The sequence below is a fragment of the Prionailurus viverrinus genome, chromosome D1 (genome assembly GCF_022837055.1).
Source record: "Prionailurus viverrinus isolate Anna chromosome D1, UM_Priviv_1.0, whole genome shotgun sequence".
Lineage (NCBI taxonomy): Eukaryota > Metazoa > Chordata > Mammalia > Carnivora > Felidae > Prionailurus > Prionailurus viverrinus.
Window position 1 is genome coordinate 55,571,765 of NC_062570.1, and position 21,049 is coordinate 55,592,813.

At 38.0% G+C, this 21,049-nt stretch overlaps 1 protein-coding gene across 5 annotated transcripts in view; it reads right to left on the reverse strand.

The window, feature by feature from the left end:
- Positions 1-21,049, reverse strand: part of ACER3 (alkaline ceramidase 3) — a 190,226-nt gene that overhangs the window by 113,439 nt on the left and 55,738 nt on the right. For 4 of the 5 annotated variants that reach the window (XR_007156241.1, XR_007156240.1, XM_047877779.1 and 1 more), the window contains one exon: positions 8,657-8,767. Coding sequence is in view for 2 of the 5 variants with exons in the window: in XM_047877779.1 (XP_047733735.1) it covers positions 8,657-8,767 (111 nt within the window). In the remaining 3 variants the exon portion in view is untranslated. Of the gene's footprint in view, positions 1-8,656; positions 8,768-21,049 lie in introns of those variants that run through there. The other variant, XM_047877781.1, reaches the window with a different exon arrangement.

Genomic DNA, 21,049 nt, shown 5'->3' on the forward strand with positions numbered 1-21,049 from the left:
ATAAAGACTGTAACAACAGATGAAGAAGGGCATTATATCATAATTAAGGGGTCTATCCACCAAGAAGATCTAAGAACTGTAAACATTTATGCGCCAAATGTGAGAGTACCCAAATATATAAATCAATTAATCACAAACATAAAGAAACTCATCGATAGTAATACCACAATAGTAGGGGACTTCAACACCCCACTTACAACAATGGACAGATCATCTAATCAAAAAATCAACAGGGAAACAATGGCTTTGAATGACACACTGGACCAGATGGACTTAACAGATATATTCAGAACAATTTCATCCTAAAGCAGCAGAATATACATTCTTCTCCAGTGCACATGGAACATTCTCCAGAATAAACCATATACTGGGACACAAATCAGCCCTAAGTAAGTGTAAAAAGATCGAGATCAGGGGCGCCTGGGTGGCTCAGTCGGTTAAGCGTCCGACTTCAGCTCAGGTCGTGATCTCGCGGTCTGTGGGTTCGAGCCCCACGTCAGGCTCTGTGCTGACAGCTCAGAGCATGGAGCCTGTTTCAGATTCTGTGTCTCCCTCTCTCTGACCCTCCCCCATTCATGCTCTGTCTCTCTCTGTCTCAAAAATAAAGGTTAAAAAAAAAATTAAAAAAAAAAAGATCGAGATCATACTGTGCATCTTTTCAGACCACAACGCTATGAAACTCGAAAATCAACCACAAGAAAAAATTTGGAAAGGTAAATAATACTTGGAGACTGAAGAACATCCTACTAAAGAAAGAATGGGCTAACGAAGAAGTTAAAGAGGAAATTAAAAACCATATGGAAGCCAATGAAAATGATAACACCACAACCCAAAACCTCTGGGACGCAGCAAAGGTGTTCATAAGAGGAAAGTATACAACAATCCAGGCCTTCCTAAAGAAGGAAGAAAGATCTCAGATACACAACCTAACCTTATGTCTTAAGGAGCTGGAAAAAGAACAGCAAATAAAACCCAAAACGAGAATAACACAGGAAATAATAAAGATTAGAGCAGAAATTAATGCTATCGAAACAAACAAAAAACAGTAGAACAGATCAATGAAACCAGAAGCTAGTCTTCGAAAGAATTAACAAAATTGATAAACCACTAGCCACTTTGATCAAAAAGAAAAGGACCCAAATAAATAAAATCAAGAATGCAGATGAGAGATCACAACCAACAGAGCAGAAATAGAAACAATAATAAGAGAATATTATGAGCAATTATACGCCAATAAAATGAGCAATCTGGAAGAAATGGACAAATTCCAGAAACATATACACTACCAAAACTGAAACAGGAAGAAATAGAAAATTTGAACAGATCCATAACCAGTAAGGAAATAGAATTAGTAATCAAAAATCTGCCAAAACACAAGAGTCCAGGGCCAGATGGCTTTCCAGGGTAATGCTACCAAACATTTAAGGAAGAATTAACACCTATTCTCTTGAAGCTGTTCCAAAAAACAGAAATGGAAGGAAAACTTCCAAACTCATTCTATGAAGCCAGCATTACCTTGATACGAAAACCAGAGACCCCACTAAAAGGGAGAGCTACAGACCAATTTCCCTGATGAACATGGATGCAAAAATCCTCAACAAGATATTAGCCAACTGGATTCAACAATACATTAAAAAAATTACTTGCCACAACCAAGTGGGATTTATATCTGGGATGCAGGGCTAGTTCAATATCCACAAAACAATTAACGTCATTTATCACATCAATAAAAGAAAGGACAAGAACCACATGATCCTCTCAATAGATGCAGAGGAAGTGTTTGACAAAATACAGCATCCTTTCTCGATAAAAACCCTCAAGAAAGTAGGGATAAGAAGGCTCAGACCTCGAGATCATAAAAGCCAAACACAAAAGACCCAACACTAATATCATCCTCAATGGGGAAAAACTGAGAGCTTTCCCCCTAAGGTCAGGAACAAGACAGGGATGTCCACTCTTGCCACTGTTATTCAACATAGTATTGGAAGTCTTAGTCTCTGCAATCAGACAACACAAAGAAATAAAAGGCATCCAAATTGGCCAGGAGGAGGTCAAACTCTCGTTCTTCACAGATGACATGATACTCTATATGGAAAACCCAAAAGATTCCACCAAAAAACTGCTAGAACTGATTCATGAATTCAGCAAAGTTACAGGATATAAAATCAATGCACAGAAGTCAGTTGCCTATACACAAACAATGAAGCAACAGAAAGAGAAATCAAGGAATCGATCCCATTGACAATTGCACCAAAAAACATAAAATACCTACGAATAAGTCTAACCAAAGAGGTGAAAAATCTATACACTGAAAACTATAGAAAGCTTATGAAAGAAATTGAAGAAGACATTAAAAAATGGAAAAAGATTCCATGCTCCTGGATACGAAGAACAAATATTGTTAAAATGTCGATACTACCCAAAGCAATCTACATATGCAATGCAATCTCTATCTAAATAACACCAGCCTTCTTCACAGAGCTAGAAGAAATAATCCTAAAATTTGTATGGAACCAGAAAAGACCCCTAATAGCCAAAGCGATCTTGAAAAAGGAAACCAAAGCAGAAGGCATCACAATCCCAGACTTCAAGCTATACTACAAAGCTGTAATCATCAAGACAGTATGGTACTGGCACAAGAACAGACATTCAGATCAATGGAACAGAATAGAGAACCCAGAAATGGACCCACAAACGTATGGCCAACTAATCTTTGACAAAGCAGGAAAGAATATCCAATGGAATAAAGACAGTCTCTTCAGCAAGTGGTGCTGGGAAAACTGGACAGCGAAATGCAGAAGAATGAACCTGGACCACTTTCTTACACCATACACAAAATAAACTCAAAATGGATGAAAGACCTAAACATAAGACAGGAAGCCATCAAAATCCTCAAGGAGAAAGCAGGCAAAAACCTCTTTGATCTTGGCTGCAGCAACTTCTTACTCAAGATGTTTCTGGAGGCAAGGGAAACAAAAGCAAAAATGAACCTCATCAAAATAAAAAGCTTCTGCATAGCGAAGGAAACAATCAGGAAAACTAAAAGGCAACTGACAGAATGGGAGAAGATATTTGCAAATGACATATCAGATAAAGAGTTAATATCCAAAATCTATAAAGAACTTATCAAACTCAACTCCCAAAAAACAAAGAATCCAGTGAAGAAATGGGCAAGAGACATGAATAGACATTTCTCCAAAGAAGACATCAAGATGACAAACCGACACATGAAAAAATGCTCAACTTCACTCATCATCAGGGAAATACAAATCAAAACCACAATGAGATACCACCTCACACCTGTCAGAATGGCTAACATTAACAAGTCAGGCAACAACAGATGTTGGTGACGATGCGGAGAAAGAGGATGTCTTTTGCGTTGTTGGTGGGAATGCAAGTTGGTGCAGCCACTCTGGAAAACCGTATGGAGGTTCCTCAAAAAACTAAAAACAGAACTACCCTACAACCCAGCAATGCAATACTAGGTATTTATCCACAGGATACAGGTGTGCTGTTTCAAAGGGACACATGCACCCCAAAGTCTATAGCAGCACTATCAACAATAGCCAAAGTATGGAAAGAGCCCAAATGACCATCGATGGATGAATGGATAAAGAAGATGTGGTATATATAAAAAATCGAGTATTACTTGGCAATCAACAAAAATGAAATTTTGCCATTTGCAACTACATGGATGGAACTGGAGGGTATTAAGCTAAGTGAAATCAGTCAGTCAGAGAAAGACAAATATCATATGACTTCACTCATATGAGGACTTTAAGAGACAAAACAGATGAACATAAGGGAAGGGAAACAAAAATAATATAAAAACAGGGAGGCGGACAAAACAGAAGAGACTCATAAATATGGAGAACAAATAGGGTTACTGGAGGGGTTGTGGGAAGGGGGGATGGGCTAAATGGGTAAGGGGCACTAAGGAGTCTACTCCTGAAATCATTGCTGCACTATATGCTAACTAATTTGGATGTAAATTTAAAATAAATAAATAAATAAAATTAAAAATTAAAAAAAAATTCTTTTGGGGGCTCCTGGGTGGCTCAGTTAATTAAGCGTCCAACTCTTGGTTTCAGCTCAGGTCATGATTTCACTGTTTGTGAGTTCGAGTCCCAAATCAGGCTCTACTCTGACAGTGTGGAGCCTGCTTGGGATTCTCTCTCTCTCTCCTGGCTCTCTCTGCTCCTCTTCCGCTCACACATGTGCGTGCGCGCTCTCTCTCTCTCAAAATAAAAAAAATTAAAAAATTAAAATAAATGATTTCGGTATGTAGGAAAGAGTTTTTGTTGTTGTTCTAGTGTTTCTTTTGTACTTATGCATATTTTATAGTACCCTCTGTCCCCCTTTCTTTTTTACTTGACCTTTTACAGTCTGATTTGTTACTTTTAAATCATATTTCTTAATACTCAGCTTGCCACCTAGGCAATAGTCAACAAACTTATTCTACTTTGTCCTTTCCATCTCTCATTAAAAAATTGCACTCTCAGGGCGCCTGGGTGGCTCAGTAGGTTAAGTGTCTGACTCTTGATTTTTGGTTCAGGTCATGATCTCACAGTTTGTGAGTTTGAGCCCCGCATCCAGCTGTGCACTGACAGATATATTAAATATATAAAAGGCTCATCATTACACATTTTGCTAACATTTTCCCAGTGTTCTCTCTTAGTTGGATGAACATCATTCTCTAGTACAATGCAGTCAGCAAAACTTTCTGTGATGACAGAGACATTCTATATCTGCATTGCCCAATAGGGTAGCCACCAGCCACATATAATGAGCACTCAAAATGTGGCTAGTGTGACAGAGGAACTGAATTTTACATTTTATTTAATTTTAATTAATTTACATTTAAATTGCCACATGTGGACAATAGCTACTAAATTCATGCAGTGCTCATGGATTCATCAAGAAGGAGTCCTGTATAGAGGTGAGAGTACTTGCCTATTTAAAATTATCTTTCTATAACCTGGATACCTAAAAAATAAACTTGATTGTAATATAAAATCCATGCCTTACACTAAAAATGCTGTTCCACTGGTGCCTTTGTATGTTGCTGATGAACTCTAATGCCAGCCTGATTTATTTGCCTAAGTCAGTAACCTGGTCTTTTTCACTAGCGTTTTAAGAATTTTTTTTTATTTTTAAAATCCAGTAGTTTTACTGAGGCTATGTTTCAGAATTAACCATTGCAAGTCAGTTTTAAGAGGTAAAAATGGTCCTTTTAATATGCAGGTTCATTTCTTTCTTATTTCTAAAAAGTTTCTTCAGTTATAGTTTTAAATATAAGTTGTTTCACTGTTTTGTTTTTCTTCTCCAGGGAATCCAATTATGTGTTTGAGATCTTTGCTGAGTCTATTCCATTTCAATCACTTTCTCTCTGACACTTTTTCTTTTTTTCTCAATGTTTATATTTATATTTATTTTTGACACAGAGACAGAGCATGAGTCGGGGAGGGGCAGAGAGAGAGGGAGACATGGAATCGGAAGCAGGCTCCAGGCTCTGAGTTGTCTGCACAGAGCCTGACGTGGGCTCAAACTTGTCAACCATGAGATCATGACCTGAGTCAAAGTCGAACACTCAACCAACTGAGCCACCCAGGTGCCCCTCTCTGACACTTTTCCTTTATCTCATTTTCATTATTTTGCTTATTTCTTGGCCTTCTTAAATAACCCTTATTAAATATTCAACACATTGTAAGTCAGCTTTAATACCTTTCCTTTCCTAAGCTTAATCAATTCTAATTTTATTTCTTTTGGAAGAAGAGAATGTTACTAGTTTTTAAATTTTTGATTCATTTGTTTGAGACTACTTAATTCATTTTGGAGTTTTATGCTACAGTTTCTTTCTGCTTTGTAATTAGTTGTGGGGGAAGAATGTACATAAGCCAAAAAATTTTTGATTCTCATTTTCTCTTTTCTTTTTACAGTAATTTTGTATGGACTGCTTCTTTTGGCCCATTTTGTGGAAAGAGTAAAGTTTGGGTGGCTTAAGAAATTCCTAGTTCAAGACTGCCCCCTTCTGTCAGAATAGTAAGGTTCAGTGTCCTTTTTCATATACTTATTCGAGGGCAGGGCAGTTGAGGGGGGCAGGTCTGATGTGTTTAATATTTCTTTTGTTTCTGTAGAATCTTAATTCCTCCCTCTAGCTTCCTTCTTTCCCTTCACTGATCCCTCCCCCTCTCTATTTATCTCTTTACCAGAAGTGGTACCATTCTAAAAATGCTACCCTAGGTCTTACACACTTTCAAGTCCTTTACCTTTAACTGGTACTGTGATCTACCAGACCCTAGACTGCTTTCAGAAATTTTGGATTTACTGCGAAGCTTCCACTTTCTGTTTGTTTGTTTTGTTTTGTTTTGTTTTGCTTTCCAGACTCAGGCTCTCAACCCCTCTCCTCTTTTCCATGCAGTTTTTCAAACCCCAAGCCTAAAACATCAAAAGATACCTCTGTTGGAATCTGGTGGGGTTTTTTCTTAATTTAAAAATGATTTGAAGTTCATAGTATTCGTTCTCTCACAGTAGAGCTGAAAGTATCGATTAAGTGTGGTTTTATTTTCCTTTTTAATCTGTATGGTCTTCTGGGAAGATAAGTGGACAAATTCTAATTTAGGAGGCCACCATTGTCCCAGGGGAACCTGGAAGTCCCTTGAATCTTTTTATTCTTATTGTTATTACTGATTGTGATTTGTCAGTATTTTATAAACATTCTTTTATTAATTTTCTATTTATTTTTTATTTTTTAAATGTTTATTTATTTTGGAGAGAGACAGCGCAAGCAGGGGAAGGGTAGAGAGAGACAGACAGACAGACAGACAGAATCCAAAGCAGGCTCCATGCTCTGAGCTGGCAGCACAAAGCCTGCTGTGGGGCTCAAATCCACAAACCGTCAGATCATGACCTCAGCCGAAGTTGGACGCTTAACTGACTGAGCCACCTCAACATTTTCTCTTTTTTTTTTTGGTTTATTTTTTTATTTTGAGAGAGAGAGTACCTACGCATGATTGGAGGAAGGGCAGAGACAGAGAATCCCAAACAGGCTCTGTGCTGACAGCCTAGGTAGGCTTGATCTCACAACCATGAGATCATGACCTGAGCCAAAATCAAGAGTCAGATGCTTAACCAACTAAGCCAACCGGGAGCCCCATATTTTATAAACATTCTTAACACATCTCAGGAAGTAAAGCAAAGAGCTAAGTTTGTGGACAAGTCTTCCGTCTGAAGTAACTTTCTTTTTTTTTTTTTTTTTTTTTTTTTTTAATTTTTTTTTTCAACGTTTTTTATTTATTTTTGGGACAGAGAGAGACAGAGCATGAACGGGGGAGGGGCAGAGAGAGGGAGACACAGAATCGGAAATAGGCTCCAGGCTCCGAGCCATCAGCCCAGAGCCCGACGCGGGGCTCGAACTCACGGACCGCGAGATCGTGACCTGGCTGAAGTCGGACGCTTAACCGACTGCGCCACCCAGGCGCCCCTGAAGTAACTTTCTTAAACCAAGTAACTTTCTTAAAACATCAAGCATATAAGAAACAGATTCAGAAATTAAAGTCTCTCATATTCAATCTAATTATGGTAAAATCTGGTAGGATACATTCTATCTTATAGTTTTGTACTAATTAGAAGTCCTTTCTGCCTACGTATAAATAATACCTACTTTGGGCTAAAACAAACGAAATTGTGTTTAGAAGCTTATATAAAATAAATAAACCAGAAATCAACTTTCTTTCTTATTTTTGTCTTTATGATGATAATGCAAGAACATGACAGATTTTCTGATCTTACATTCTGGTAAAGTTCATTTATCCATCTATTCAACACTTATTGAGGACCACTAAACTGCCAGTCAACAGGGACACAAAGATAACTAAGGGACAGTCCCTGACTCACAGACAAGTAGAGAAATATGAGTAAGTTGCAGTAAGTACAATACCCTTTATAAAATGTTTGAAAATATGCAAACCATACTATACATACTTTTAAGTGTACATATATATGTAGTATAAATACAAAGCCAAGTGAGAAAATTATAATCAAATTAAGTATAGAGGTTAACTCTGGGAGGGTGAGGGGAATATAATCAGGCAGGAATACAAATATAGCTTCAATTTCATCCATGGTAGTTTATTTAATAAATAAAAAGATCTGAAACAAATATTGCAAAGTACTAAGACCTGACAAAGTTGGGTGGTAAGATATCATGGGTATATTTGTTATCTCTATTCTGTATGCTTGAAATAATTTAATTTTTAAAAAACTATTCAAAATGCAGTTCAATTTGGGGCACCTGGGTGGCTCAGTTAAGCGTCCAACTCTTGATATCAGCTCAGGTCATGATCTCGTAGGTTCAAGCCCAGTGTCAGGTTCTGTGCTGACAGCATGGAGTCTGCTTAGGATTCTCTGTCTCCCTCTTTGTCCCTCCCCTGCTCATGTTCTGTCTCTCTCTCAAAACAAATAAATAAACTTAAAAAAAAGGTGGTTGGGTTTTAATAAAAAATGCAGTTCAATTTAACGGAGTTTTAAATCAGAAGTTTCAGATTATGTTCAAGTTGTGTAATAACATAAAATTAAGAACCAATTTAGGTATGAATGAGAAAAATAGCCCATCTGAATACTGTATATCATTTTTTATATGAAGTGTTACACATACCTGTGAGTGCTAAATAAGAAGCAATGTACCGCTTTTCCAGTCCATCTCTAACACTCTGAATTGCACCAAAAATTGGAGGTATAATCATAATCAGGTTACTCACTGTATTCCCTACAGGAGAAAAACACAAGAAAATAATTATATTAGTTAATACCCCTTTAAATAAAAACTCATGCACTTGGCCCTTAATAAAAATTAAATAGGTGACTTTTCAGAAAGATGGTGGAAAGATATTTACAAAGCACCAAGGGAAAATAATTATCTACTGAATGAAAATTTTATGTAAGAATCTGAGTGAAATAAAGATAACTTTTGGGGTAGCTGGCTGGCTCAGTCAGTAGAGCATACTACTCTTGATCCCATGGTTGTGACTTTAACCCCCACGCTGGGTATAGATTACTTAAAAAAATAAAATCTTTTGGGGCATCTGGGTGGCTCAGTCAGTTAAGTGGCTGGCTCTTTGGTTTCAGCCCAGGTCATGATCTCACGGTTGGTGAATTTGAGCCCCACGTCCGGGTCTGCACTGACAGTGTGGAACGTGCTTGGGATTCTCTCTCTCCCCCTCTCTCTCGCTCTCAAAAAATAAACTTAAAAACATTATAATAACATAAAATCTTTAAAAAAAAATAAAGATAATTTTTGACAAATGAAACGAACATTTTTCAATCAGAACACCCACTAAAGGAATTTCTAAATTCTAAAGGTAAAAAAGAAAACTATCTCAAAAAGAACCTCAAAGATATAGCAAAAAATGAGTTGAAGGTAGCCATTTGCAACTGAGAGAGTGGTCCACAGATACAGCGATGAAAAGGTAAAATATAGAATTGTGTTACTTTTATCTGTTGAATCAAATAGCAATGAATTGAGGTTTGTATTTTATAGATCTTTTTAAAATCTCACTTTATGGTAATATTTTTAACTTCTAGTTTCTATGTTTCTGGTAAAATATGAAAAGCAATGGATCATCATCTGATTTTTGTTCATATCTTTTGCAAATCGACATATATAGAACACTCTACCATATAGCATATACATTTTTCTCAAGTACACATGGAACATTTTCCAAGATAGAGCATATGTTAGGCCATACATTCTAACAGACTTGAAAAAGATAACATACAAAGTATGTATCTCTCCCAACCACAACAGAATGAAGTTAGAAATAAATAACAGACAGAAAGACAGGATGTGTGGGTGGCTCAGTCAGTTAAAGCATCTGACTCTTGATTTTGGCTCAGGTCATGATCTCATGGTTCTTGAGTTTGAACCCTAAGTTGGCCTCTGTACTGACAGCGCAGAGCTTGCTTGGGATTCTCGGTCACCTTCTCTCTCTGCCCCTCCCCTGCTCTCTCTCTCAATTTTTAAGCTGGATACATTGCCACTTAGCTAAGAAAACTACATTTCCAAGACCTCTTTGCAGGAAGTAAGTAAGTAAGTAAGTAAGTTAAGTAAGTAAGTAAGTGGAAGTCTGGTATGGTACTTTCAAGAAAAATGGAGATTACACCCTTCTTGTCACCTCCTTCCCTTTTCTGCTACAGGGAATGTGGATGCAATGACTAAAGCCATCTTGGTCTCTGAGGGGACAGTAGGGATCTAATCCAATTTGGGGGAGGAAGACCTTCCTCTGCCCTATGGTCCTCTGGCTGGACATGGAGTCAAACTGACCATGAGACAGATTATCAGGAGGAAATCAAACTTAGTAGGTGTATATATGGGGAATCCACACAGACATGAAATTCCAAAGACAATGAGGCAACAGGAAACTTACATCAGTTAAGAAAAGGGGATCAGTTAAGGATACAAAGGGGATAAAGACCATAAGCAAGAAGGTGAAAGGAGATGTATGGGAAAACAAGGTCGTCCTATTATGCAGGTGAATTCCTTAGGTAAAAGGGAGTCTCTGTTAATAGTTCTCTTCCTGTTACAGGCTCTCCTTTCCATTGTAAATTTCGCAGTTGCAGGGAGGCAGAGAGCTTTTCCTGCTTCTGCTGGGTTTCAATTACTTTTAACTTAAAATAATCTTTATGCCAAATGGCCCATCTTGGGCAGCCTGCCCCGGCCCCCTATACTAAGCATGCTGAGCAACAAAATAAGAGAAGCTTGGGCCCCTGATACCATGGAGCTGCCACCCCAGCCCCGAACTGCCTTTCAGACTGAAATAAATCTACATCTTGTTTAAAGCATTAATTATCACATATTTGTTACTCACAGCCAAACCTAATCCTAACTGATGCAAAAGATGTCCTTAGTGCACCTTATTTCATTTGAATTAAAAATGCTAACAGCCTTTTCTCTGTGAATATACAGTGGAAACTGAAACTGAAAGACAAATGCCTGTCTTTGAGTCATTACACATCTTTCTTAAATTTAATGCTGTTACATGAATGATAAACCTAAATTAATCCAAATGTTTTATGAGGACTGTTTTCACTTTTTATTTTAAATGTTAAAATGCAAAGATAAATATAAAAACGAAGTTAACATGTCAGCTCCTTTTTACATTACAGTTGACACATAATGCTCCATCAATTTCAGGTATATAGCATAGTGACTTGACTAGTCGATATATTATGCTGTGCTCACCACAAGTGTACCTACCAATGTCACCACACAATGCTAATTACAATGCTATTTCCTGTGCCCTAATTTTCATCCCTGTGACTTATTCATCCCAAAATTGGAAGTCAGTATCTCCCACTTCATCCATTTGCCCATCCTTCCTGGCAACCATAATTTATTCTCTGTATTTATGGAACTGTTTTTGCTGTTTGTTTTTTAGATACCATATACAAGTGAAATCATGTTGTTTGTGTTTCTTTGATTTATTTCATTTAGCATAATACCATCTAGGCCTATCCATATTGTGACAAATGGCAAGATCACATTCTTTTTTTTATGGCTGAGCAATATTCCATATATATATGTCATATCTTCTTTATTCATTCATCTATGGATGGACACTTGGGCTACTTCCATATCTCAGCTGTTTGTAAACTATGCTGCAATAAACAAAGAAGTGAATATAACTTTTCAAATTAGTGTTCTCATTTTCTTTGGGTAAATAAATACCCAGCAGTGGAATTAATGGACCATATTATATTTCTAACCTATTTAATATATTTTTTGAACTTTGGGGTATTTTTTTAAGTATAATCTTTACACCCAACATGGGACTTGAACTCACAACTCTGAAATCAAGAGCTGCATGCTCTACCAACAAAGCCAGCCAGGTGCCCCGATATTTCCGACTTTTCGAGGAATCTCCATATTGTTTTCCAGGTTGCATCAATTTACATTTTCACTAATAGTGCATGAGCATTCCCTTTTCTCCACATCCTCGCCAACACTTTTTACTTCTAGTCTTTTTAATTCTAGTCACTCTTGCCTTTTCATTTTGTTAATGATTTCTTTCCTTCACTGTGAAAAGCTTTTCATTTTGATGTAGCCCCAACAGTTTATTTTTCCTTTTGTTTCACTTGCTTGAGGAGACATATCCAGAAAAATGTTGCTAAGGCTAAAGTCAAAGAAATGATTACTATGTTTTCTTCTGGGAGTTGTATGATTTCAGGTCTTACATTAGGTCTTTAGTCCATTCTCAGTTTATTTTTGTGTATGGTGTAAGAAAGTGTTCCGGTTTCTCGCGCCTGAGCGGCTCAGTCAGTTAAGCATCTGACATCGGCTCAGCTCATGATCTCATGGTTCATGAGCTCAAGTCCCACATCAGGTGAGCCCAAGCACCACTTCGGGTAAGACAACGCCCCATAATGGGTGAGTATGAGCCCCACTTCGGGTGAGCCCTGCTTCTCTCTCTCTCCCTCTCTCTACCCCTCATGGGATTCTCTCTTCCTCTCTTGCTCTGCCCCTCACTCACTTGCACCCTCACTCTCCCTAAAATACAAAAAAAAAAAAAAAAAAAAAAAAGAAAGTGTTCCAGTTTCATTCTTTTGCATGTAGCTATACAGTTTTTCCAGCACCATGAAGACACTGTGTTCTCCCCATTGTATACTCTTGCCTCCTTTGTTGGAGATTAATTGACCATTTAAGTGTGGGTTTATTTCTGGGTTCTCTATTCTGTTCCATTAATCTATGTGTCCATTTTTGTGCCAGTACCATACTCTCTTGATAAACACATTCTTTTTTTTTTTTTTAAGTTTATTTTTGAGAGAGAGAGAGAGAGGAAACGTGAGCAGGGAGGGACAGGGCGGGGGGGCAGATTATCTGAAGCGGGCTTTGCGCTGACCAGAGAGCACAATGCCAGTCTCCAACTCATGAACCATGAGCTCATGACCTGAGGCAAAGTTGGACACTTAACCGACTGAGCCACCCAGGCGCCCCCATAAATACCATATTCTTAAACAATCAATGGGTCAAAGAAGAAATCACAAGAGAAAGTAGAAAATACTTGGAGATGAATTAAAATAAACACAACATACCAAAATTAATTAATTAATTGGATACAACAGGGCTAAGGGGAAATTCATAGCTAAATTCAAACATCAAAAATCAAGAAAGATCTTCAAGCTGAAATGAAATAATGGTAATTAGTAACATAAATATATATATAAATATACAGCACACTGGTGAAGATAAGTATATGGTCTAACTCTGAATACTCTAATACTGTAATATGATGGTATATTAAACATGTAAGCCTATCACTTAAAAAGTTAAAAGGGCAAAAGTATTAAAAAGAACTAAAGCTGCAAATGACATAGACAATAGAGTTAGTATCCAAAATATATAAAGAACTGACACCTAAAAACAAATAATCCAATTAAAAAATGGGCAGAAAATACAAACAGACATTTCTCCAAAAAAGACATACAGATGGCCAACAGACACATGAAAAGATGCTCAACATCACTCATCATCAGGGAAATGCAAATAAAAACCACAATGATGGATTGCCTCACACCTGTCAGAATGGCTAAAATCAACACAAGAAACAACAGGTGTTGACAAGGATGTGGAGGAAAAGGTACCCTTATGTACTGGCAAACTGGTACAGCCACTGTGGAAAACAGCATGCAGGCTCCTCAAAAAGTTAAAAATAAAACTACCCTACAACCCAGTAATCACACTACTGGGTATTTTCCCAAAGAATACGAAAACACTAATTCAAATGGACAATATGCACCCTATGTTTATTGCAACATTATTTACAATTACCAAACTATGGAAGCAGTCCAAGTGTCCACCCATAGACGAATGGGTAAAGAAGCTGTGTGTGTGTGTGTGCGTGTGTGTGTATATATATATATATATATATATATATATATATATACACACACACACATATATATATTCCACACAATGGAATATTTTTCAGCCATAAAAAAGAATAAAATCTTGGCATGTGCAACAACATGGCTGGATCTAGAAAGTATAATGCTAAGCAAAATAAGTCAAAATACCATATGATTTCGCTCATATGTGGAATTTGAACAAAGGGGGGAAAAAAAGAGAAAGACAAACCAAGAAACAGACTGCTAACTGTAGAGAACAAACTGATGGTTACCAGAGGAAAGGTGGGTAGGGGCCAGGTTAAATAGGGAATGGGGATTAAGAGCACACTTATCGTAATGAGCACTGAGTAGTTGTTGAATCACTATTATTGTACACCTGAAACTAATATAACACTGTATGTAAACAGTACTGGAATTAAAATTAAAAACTTAATTTAAAAAAAACTAGCTACAACAATTTATTAGTGAATAGACAATAAAAAACAGGTAAATTATAATATTAAAAACCTACATGGAGGGAATAAAAGGGTAGAGGTTTAGTGAGTGAAGTTGTTATCAACATAAAAAAGACTGCTATAAGTTGTCTTATGTAAGCCTCAGGGTAACCATACAGCAAAAACCTACCATAGATCACAAAAGATAAGGGGACGGGAATCAAAGCATACAACTATTGAACATCAATTCATAAAGGCAGCAAAAGAGGAACAAAGGAATAGGGAAACTACAAAACAGCCAGAAAACCAGATGGCATTAGTTAAGTCCTATCAATAAATAATTACTCTAAATGTAAATGGATTCAATTCTGCAATTAAAAGGCATACAATGGCTGCATGGATTAAAAAAAAAAAAAATCAAGACCCAAGTATATGCTGGCTACAAAACATTCTTTTCAGGTTTAAAGACATGCATATGCTCAAAGTAAAGGTATGGAAAAAGATATTCCATGCAAGGGAAACCAAAAGAGAGCAAAGGTAGCTAACTTAGACAAAATAGATATTAAGCCAAAAACTGTAACAAAAAACAAAGATCATTATGTAATAACAGAGGCTTAATTCATCAAGAGGATATAATAATTGTAAATATGTATACAGCCAACATCAGAGCACCTAAATATATTAAGCAAACACTAACAGATCTTAAGGGAGAAATAATATAATTAATAGTAGGGGACTTCAATACCCCACTTTCAACAATGAATTGTTCATCCAGATGGAAAAATAATACAGGAAAGTTGGACTTAAACTACACCTGACACCAAAAGGACCCAACAGACATATATACAGAACATTCCATCCAAGAGCAGCAGAACATACATTCTTTAGGACAGATCATATGATAGGTCATAAAACAAATTTTAGCACAAATTTTAAAACTGAAGTAATACAAAGTATCTTTTCTGACCACAGTGGTCTAAAACTAGAAATCAATAACATGGAGAAAAACTATAAATTCACAAATATGTAGAAATTAAACAACAGACCCCTGAACAAACAATGGAGCAAAGAAGAAATCAAAAGGTAAATTAAAAAATATCTTGAAGTAGGGGCGCCTGTGTGGCTCAGTTGGCTAGGCATCCAACTTCAGCTCAGGTCATGATCTTTTGGTGCGTGGGTTCGAGCCCCACGTTGGGCTTTGTGCTGACAACTCACAGCCTGGAGCCTGCTTCAGATTCTGTGTCTCCCTCTCTTTCTGCCCCTCTCCCTCTTGCGCACGTGTGCACACTCTCTCTCTCAAAAATAAACAAACATAATAAATAAATAAATAAATAAATAAATAAATAAATAAATAAATAAATCTTGAAATAAATAAAAATGAAAACACAATAGGCCAAACTTATGGGATACAGCTAAAATAGTTCCAAGAGGGAAGTTTACAGCAATAAATGCCTGTGTTAAGGAAAAAAAAAATCTCAATCAACCTAACTTTACACCTCAAAGAACTAGGAAAGAACAAACTAAGCCCAAAATTAGGAAAAGAAATAAAGATCAGAATGGAAATAAATTAGATTAATGAAACTAAGAACTGTTTGTTGCTTTTTTTTTCAAGATAAAAATGGACAAAGCTTTAAGCTAGATTAACTCAGGAAAAAAAGATAATTCAAATAAATAAAATTAGAAGTAAAAGAGAACATTACAACTAACACTACAGAAATAAAAAGGATCATGAGAGACAACTATAAACAATTATATGCTAACAAACTGGAAAACCTAGAAGAAATTGATAAACTCCTAGATATATACAATCCATGAAGACTAAATCAGGAAGAAACAAAATCGTAATGAAACAATAACAAGTAAGGATATTGCATCAGTAATCAAAAACCTTCCAGGGGTGCCTAACTGGCTCAGTCAGTAGAGCATGTGACTTGATCTTGGGGTCATGAGCTTGAGCCCCACAATGGGTGTAGAGATGACTTTAAAAAATAATAACAAGGGGCGCCTGGGTGGCGCAGTCGGTTAAGCGTCCGACTTCAGCCAGGTCACGATCTCGCGGTCCGTGAGTTCGAGCCCCGCGTCGGGCTCTGGGCTGATGGCTCAGAGCCTGGAGCCTGTTTCTGATTCTGTGTCTCCCTCTCTCTCTGCTCCTCCCCCGTTCATGCTCTGTCTCTCTCTGTCCCAAAAATAAATAAACGTTGAAAAAAAAAATAACAAAATTAAATTAAAATTTCAAAATAAAAAAATAAAAAATTTCCCAACACAGAAAAGCTGAGGACAAGTAGTTTCATTGGTGACTTCTACTAAGCATCTAAAGAATTGACACCAAAACTCAAACTGTTCCAAAAAAATAGAAGAGCGAGGAATACTTCCAATCATGCGTTCATGAATCCAGCATGACCCTGATACCAAACTATATGATGTCATGGAAATGTGGTATCTAAAAAAGCCAAACTCAGAGAAACAGAACAGTGTGGTAGTTACCATGGGCTGAGGGTGGGGTGCATGGAGGGTGGAGAAATTAGCCAGAGTACAAACTTCCAGTTACAGGATTGACAAGTTTTGGAGATTTAATGTACAGCATGGTGATTACAGCTAATAATACTATATTATACACTTAAAAGTTGCTAAGAAAGTAGGTCTTAAATGTTTTCACCACACACACACACAAATGGTAATTATGTGGTAAGATGCAGGTATTACCTAATGCTATGGTGGTAATCATTTTATAATACATAAGCTTATCAAATCAACCCACTGTATGTATCAAAATTATATAACATTACACAGTTAACCCTTGAACCACACAGATTTGAACTGTATGGGTCCAGGGGTGCCTGGGTGGCTCAGTCAGTTAAGTGTCCAACTTCAGCTCAGGTCACGATCTTGCGGTCCGTGAGTTCGAGCCCCGCATCGGGCTCTGTGCTGACAGCTCAGAGCCTGGAGCCTGCTTCCGATTCTGCGTCTCCCTCTCTCTCTGACCCTACCCCGTTCATGCTGTGTCTCTCTCTGTCTCAAAAATAAATAAACATTAAAAAAAAAAAAAAGAAAAAAAAAAAGAGTCACGGAGAGCAGAACAAAATTAAAAAAAAAAAAAAAGAACTGTATGGGTCCAATAAATATAATACACTACTGTAAATACACTTTATTTTCCTTATGATTTTTTGATTATTTTTTAATGTTTATTTATAAAAGAGAGAGAGAGAGAGAGCAAGCAGGGGAGGGGCAGAGAGAGAGTGGGACAGAGGATCTGAAGCAGGCTCCATGCTGACGAGAGCCCAATGTGGGGCTCAAACTCCCAAACCGTGAAACCATGACCTGAGCTGAAGTTGGAAGCTCAACTGACTGAGCCACCCAGGCACCCCCTTATGATTTTCTTATGACATTTTCTTTTCTCTAGCTTACTGTATTGTAAAAATACAGTATATAATACATAAAACATACAAAAATATATTAATCAACTTATCTTATTGGTAAGGCTTCTGGTCAACAGTAAGCTATTAGTAGTTATATTTGGGGGAGTAAAAAGTTATACATAGCTTTTCAACTGCATGGGTGGGTTGGAATCCCTTAACTCACTATTATTCAAGGGTCAACTCTTTTCAATTATATCTCAATATAACTGGTGGAAAATCCGCCCCCCCCCCACCCTGCCTCCACCAAATCTAACTATTTCCAAGTAACTTAACTGAATCCTAGAACAAAATTCAAAACTATTTCTGGTAATACAAAAAATATCCAGCACCCAACAAGGTAAAATTAAACACAACGTCTGGCATCCAATCAAAGATTACCAAGCATATAAAGAAAAAACACAACCCATATTGAGAAAAATAATCCAGGGAAACCAATCTGGAACTCATACATATGTTAGAATTAGCAAACAAAAATTAAAACAGTTTATATGAAAGTCTAGAAAATACAAACTAGAAAGAAGATCAGTGGTTATGGGGTAGAGCAGAGGTAGAGGGAACAGTGGGAAAGGGAAGACTTACAAAGGGACATGAGAAAACCTGGAGGTGATGGGTATGTTCATTATCTTGATTGTGGTGATGGTTTCATATGTGTATACATATGTCAAAACTTAGTTTGTACACTTAAGTAGGCACACTCTGTTGTATGTCAACTATACCTGATAAAACTGTTTTTTGTTGTTCTGCCTCTAGGGAGTAAAATTAGAGCATAGAGGGAAAAGAGTTAGGGAAAGGTACTGCTTTCTGGTTTTTTACAAGCCTTTTTTAGCATGACCTAGATTTTAATCTATTTTTTAATGTACTGGATTTTTATATTTTTAATTTATTATTTTGATAAAAACTAATTCAGGGTGCCTGGGTGGCTCAGTCGATTAAACATTCGGACTCTTGGTTTTAGCTCAGGTCATGATCTCGCTCTGTGGATTCGAGCCCCAGAGTGGGCTCTGCGCTGACAGTGCAGAGCCTGCTCGGGATTCTCTGCCTCCCTCTCTTTCTGCCCCTCCCCTGCTCACAAGCATGCTCTCTGTCTCTCTCAAAATAAATAAATAAACTTTATTTAAAAATTAAAGAAACTTTTAGGAAAGGGAATGAAACAGATGGAGAGAATTTCATAGATGTGATAAGATTTGAGCTGGAACCTGAAAGGAGAGAAAGGAACTGAAGTCTACTGAGCCTACTAAGTATCAGGTACTGGACTTCACACTACACACATGCTAACTTGCTTCTCACAACAACCTTGTGAAACATTGTTACCTCATTAAACGAACAATAAAGTCAGGCTAAGAGATTATACAATTTACCCAAATTCTCGCAATAAACAAATGGCAGCACCAAGATTTTATTCCAGGTCTATCTGTCCTTACAGCCAACGTTCCCACCCACCCCCCTTTTTTCTAATGTTTATTTTTGAGAGAGAGAGAAAGAGAGAGAGCACAAGTAGGGAGGGGCCAAGAGAGAGGGAGACACAGAATCCAAAGAGGCTCCAGGCTCTGAGCTGTCAGCACAGAGTCCAATGCAGGGCTCCAACTCACAAACTGTGAGATCATGACCTGAGCTAAAGTCTGAGGCCTGACCAACTGAGCCACTCAGGCACCCCCTCCTTTTTTTCTTTTTTAAGAGAGAGAGAGAGAGAGAGAGAGAGAGAGAGAGCGAGCTGCAGCGCATGAGCAGGGGAGATGGGCAGAGGGAGAGAGAGAGAATCTTTTTTTAAGTTTATTTATTTTTGAGAGAGAGAGAGAGAGAGAGAGAGAGAGAAAGCAGGGAAAGAGAGAGGGGGACAAAGGATCTTTAAGCAGGCTCTGTGCTGACAGCAGGGAGCCTGATGCAGGGCTCAAACTCACAAACAGCGAGATGAAGACCTGAGCTGAAGTCAGATGCTCAACCACTGAGACATCCAAGTGCCGAGAGAGAGAGACAGAGACAGAGGCAGAGACAGAGACAGAGACAGAGAGAGACAGACAGAGAGAGATAGAGACAGAGAGAGAAAGAATCTTAAGCAGGCTCCATGCTCAGCAGAGACCCCAACGCAGGGCTGTGACCGTGGGATCATGACCTGAGCCAAAATCAAGAGTTGGATGCTCAACCAACAGAGCCACCCTGCTGCCCCTAAATGTTCTTCCCTTTAAATGCACAAGCACAATGTTTGCACAAAGGTCCTTATTGATGTTTTAAAAATTACATCAAAGAATATTCTATTAAAAACGTTTTATGTCCCCTCAAACTAACAAGAATCTTTACTGATGGCTGAGATAAAGGAATTGAAATATGCCCAAAAGTACAGATAGTATTAAATTTTGCTGAGATGTCAATACTACGGAGGTCAGAAACACATTTCGAATAACCTGGAAGGCAGGGGGTAGGAGAGAGTCCTACAAACTATAGGAAACTCAATTAAAGGTCAGCGCAAAGTTTTACAAATTAGAATGAGGAACACAAACCTTAAATATAGGCTAGTGTGAGAGACAGAATAAGGACAACTGTGAGAGAAAGATCCAAAGGCAGAAAAATGACAGTAGACTATTCTTGGGGAAAATCTGAATATACTATCTCAAAGCAAGATTTAGAGGTTAAAAATGGAAAGAGCTGGATAGTGGTCATCCTTCTCTTTGCTTTAATTCAGCATCTCTTTGGACTGTTTACCTATTTGTGGCACCCTGCTTTAAACAAACAGATCTTAAATACTGAGAGAAGAAACTAAAATAAAAGAATCATTTACTTAATTAATAAAACATGTCATATGAGAAAGGCATGATTCTGGTCTTTAAATACCTGAAGGACTGCTAAATTACAGGTGAATGAGGTGTAGTGCAGTTGTAAAATATAACAATTAAAAGCAATGAAGTGGAGTTGCGGCAAGATGGCGGCTTAGGAGGACGCTGGGCTCACCGCACGTCCTGCTGATCACTTAGATTCCATCTACACCTGCCTAAATAACCCAGAAAACCGCCAGAGGATTAGCAGAACAGAGTCGCCGGAGCCAAACGCAGACGAGAGGCCCACGGAAGAGGGTAGGAAGGGCGGCGAGGCGGTGCGCGCTCCACGGACTGGCGGGAGGGAGCCGGGGCGGAGGGGCGGCTCGCCGGCCAAGCAGAGCCCCCGAGTCGGGCTTGCAAAAGCGGAGGGGCCGGGCGGACTGTGTTCCGACAGCAAGCGCGACTTAGCGTCTGGGAGGACATAAGTTAGCAGCTCTGCTCTGAAAGCGGGAAGGCTGGAGGACAAAGGGAGGGAGAGCTGCTGAGC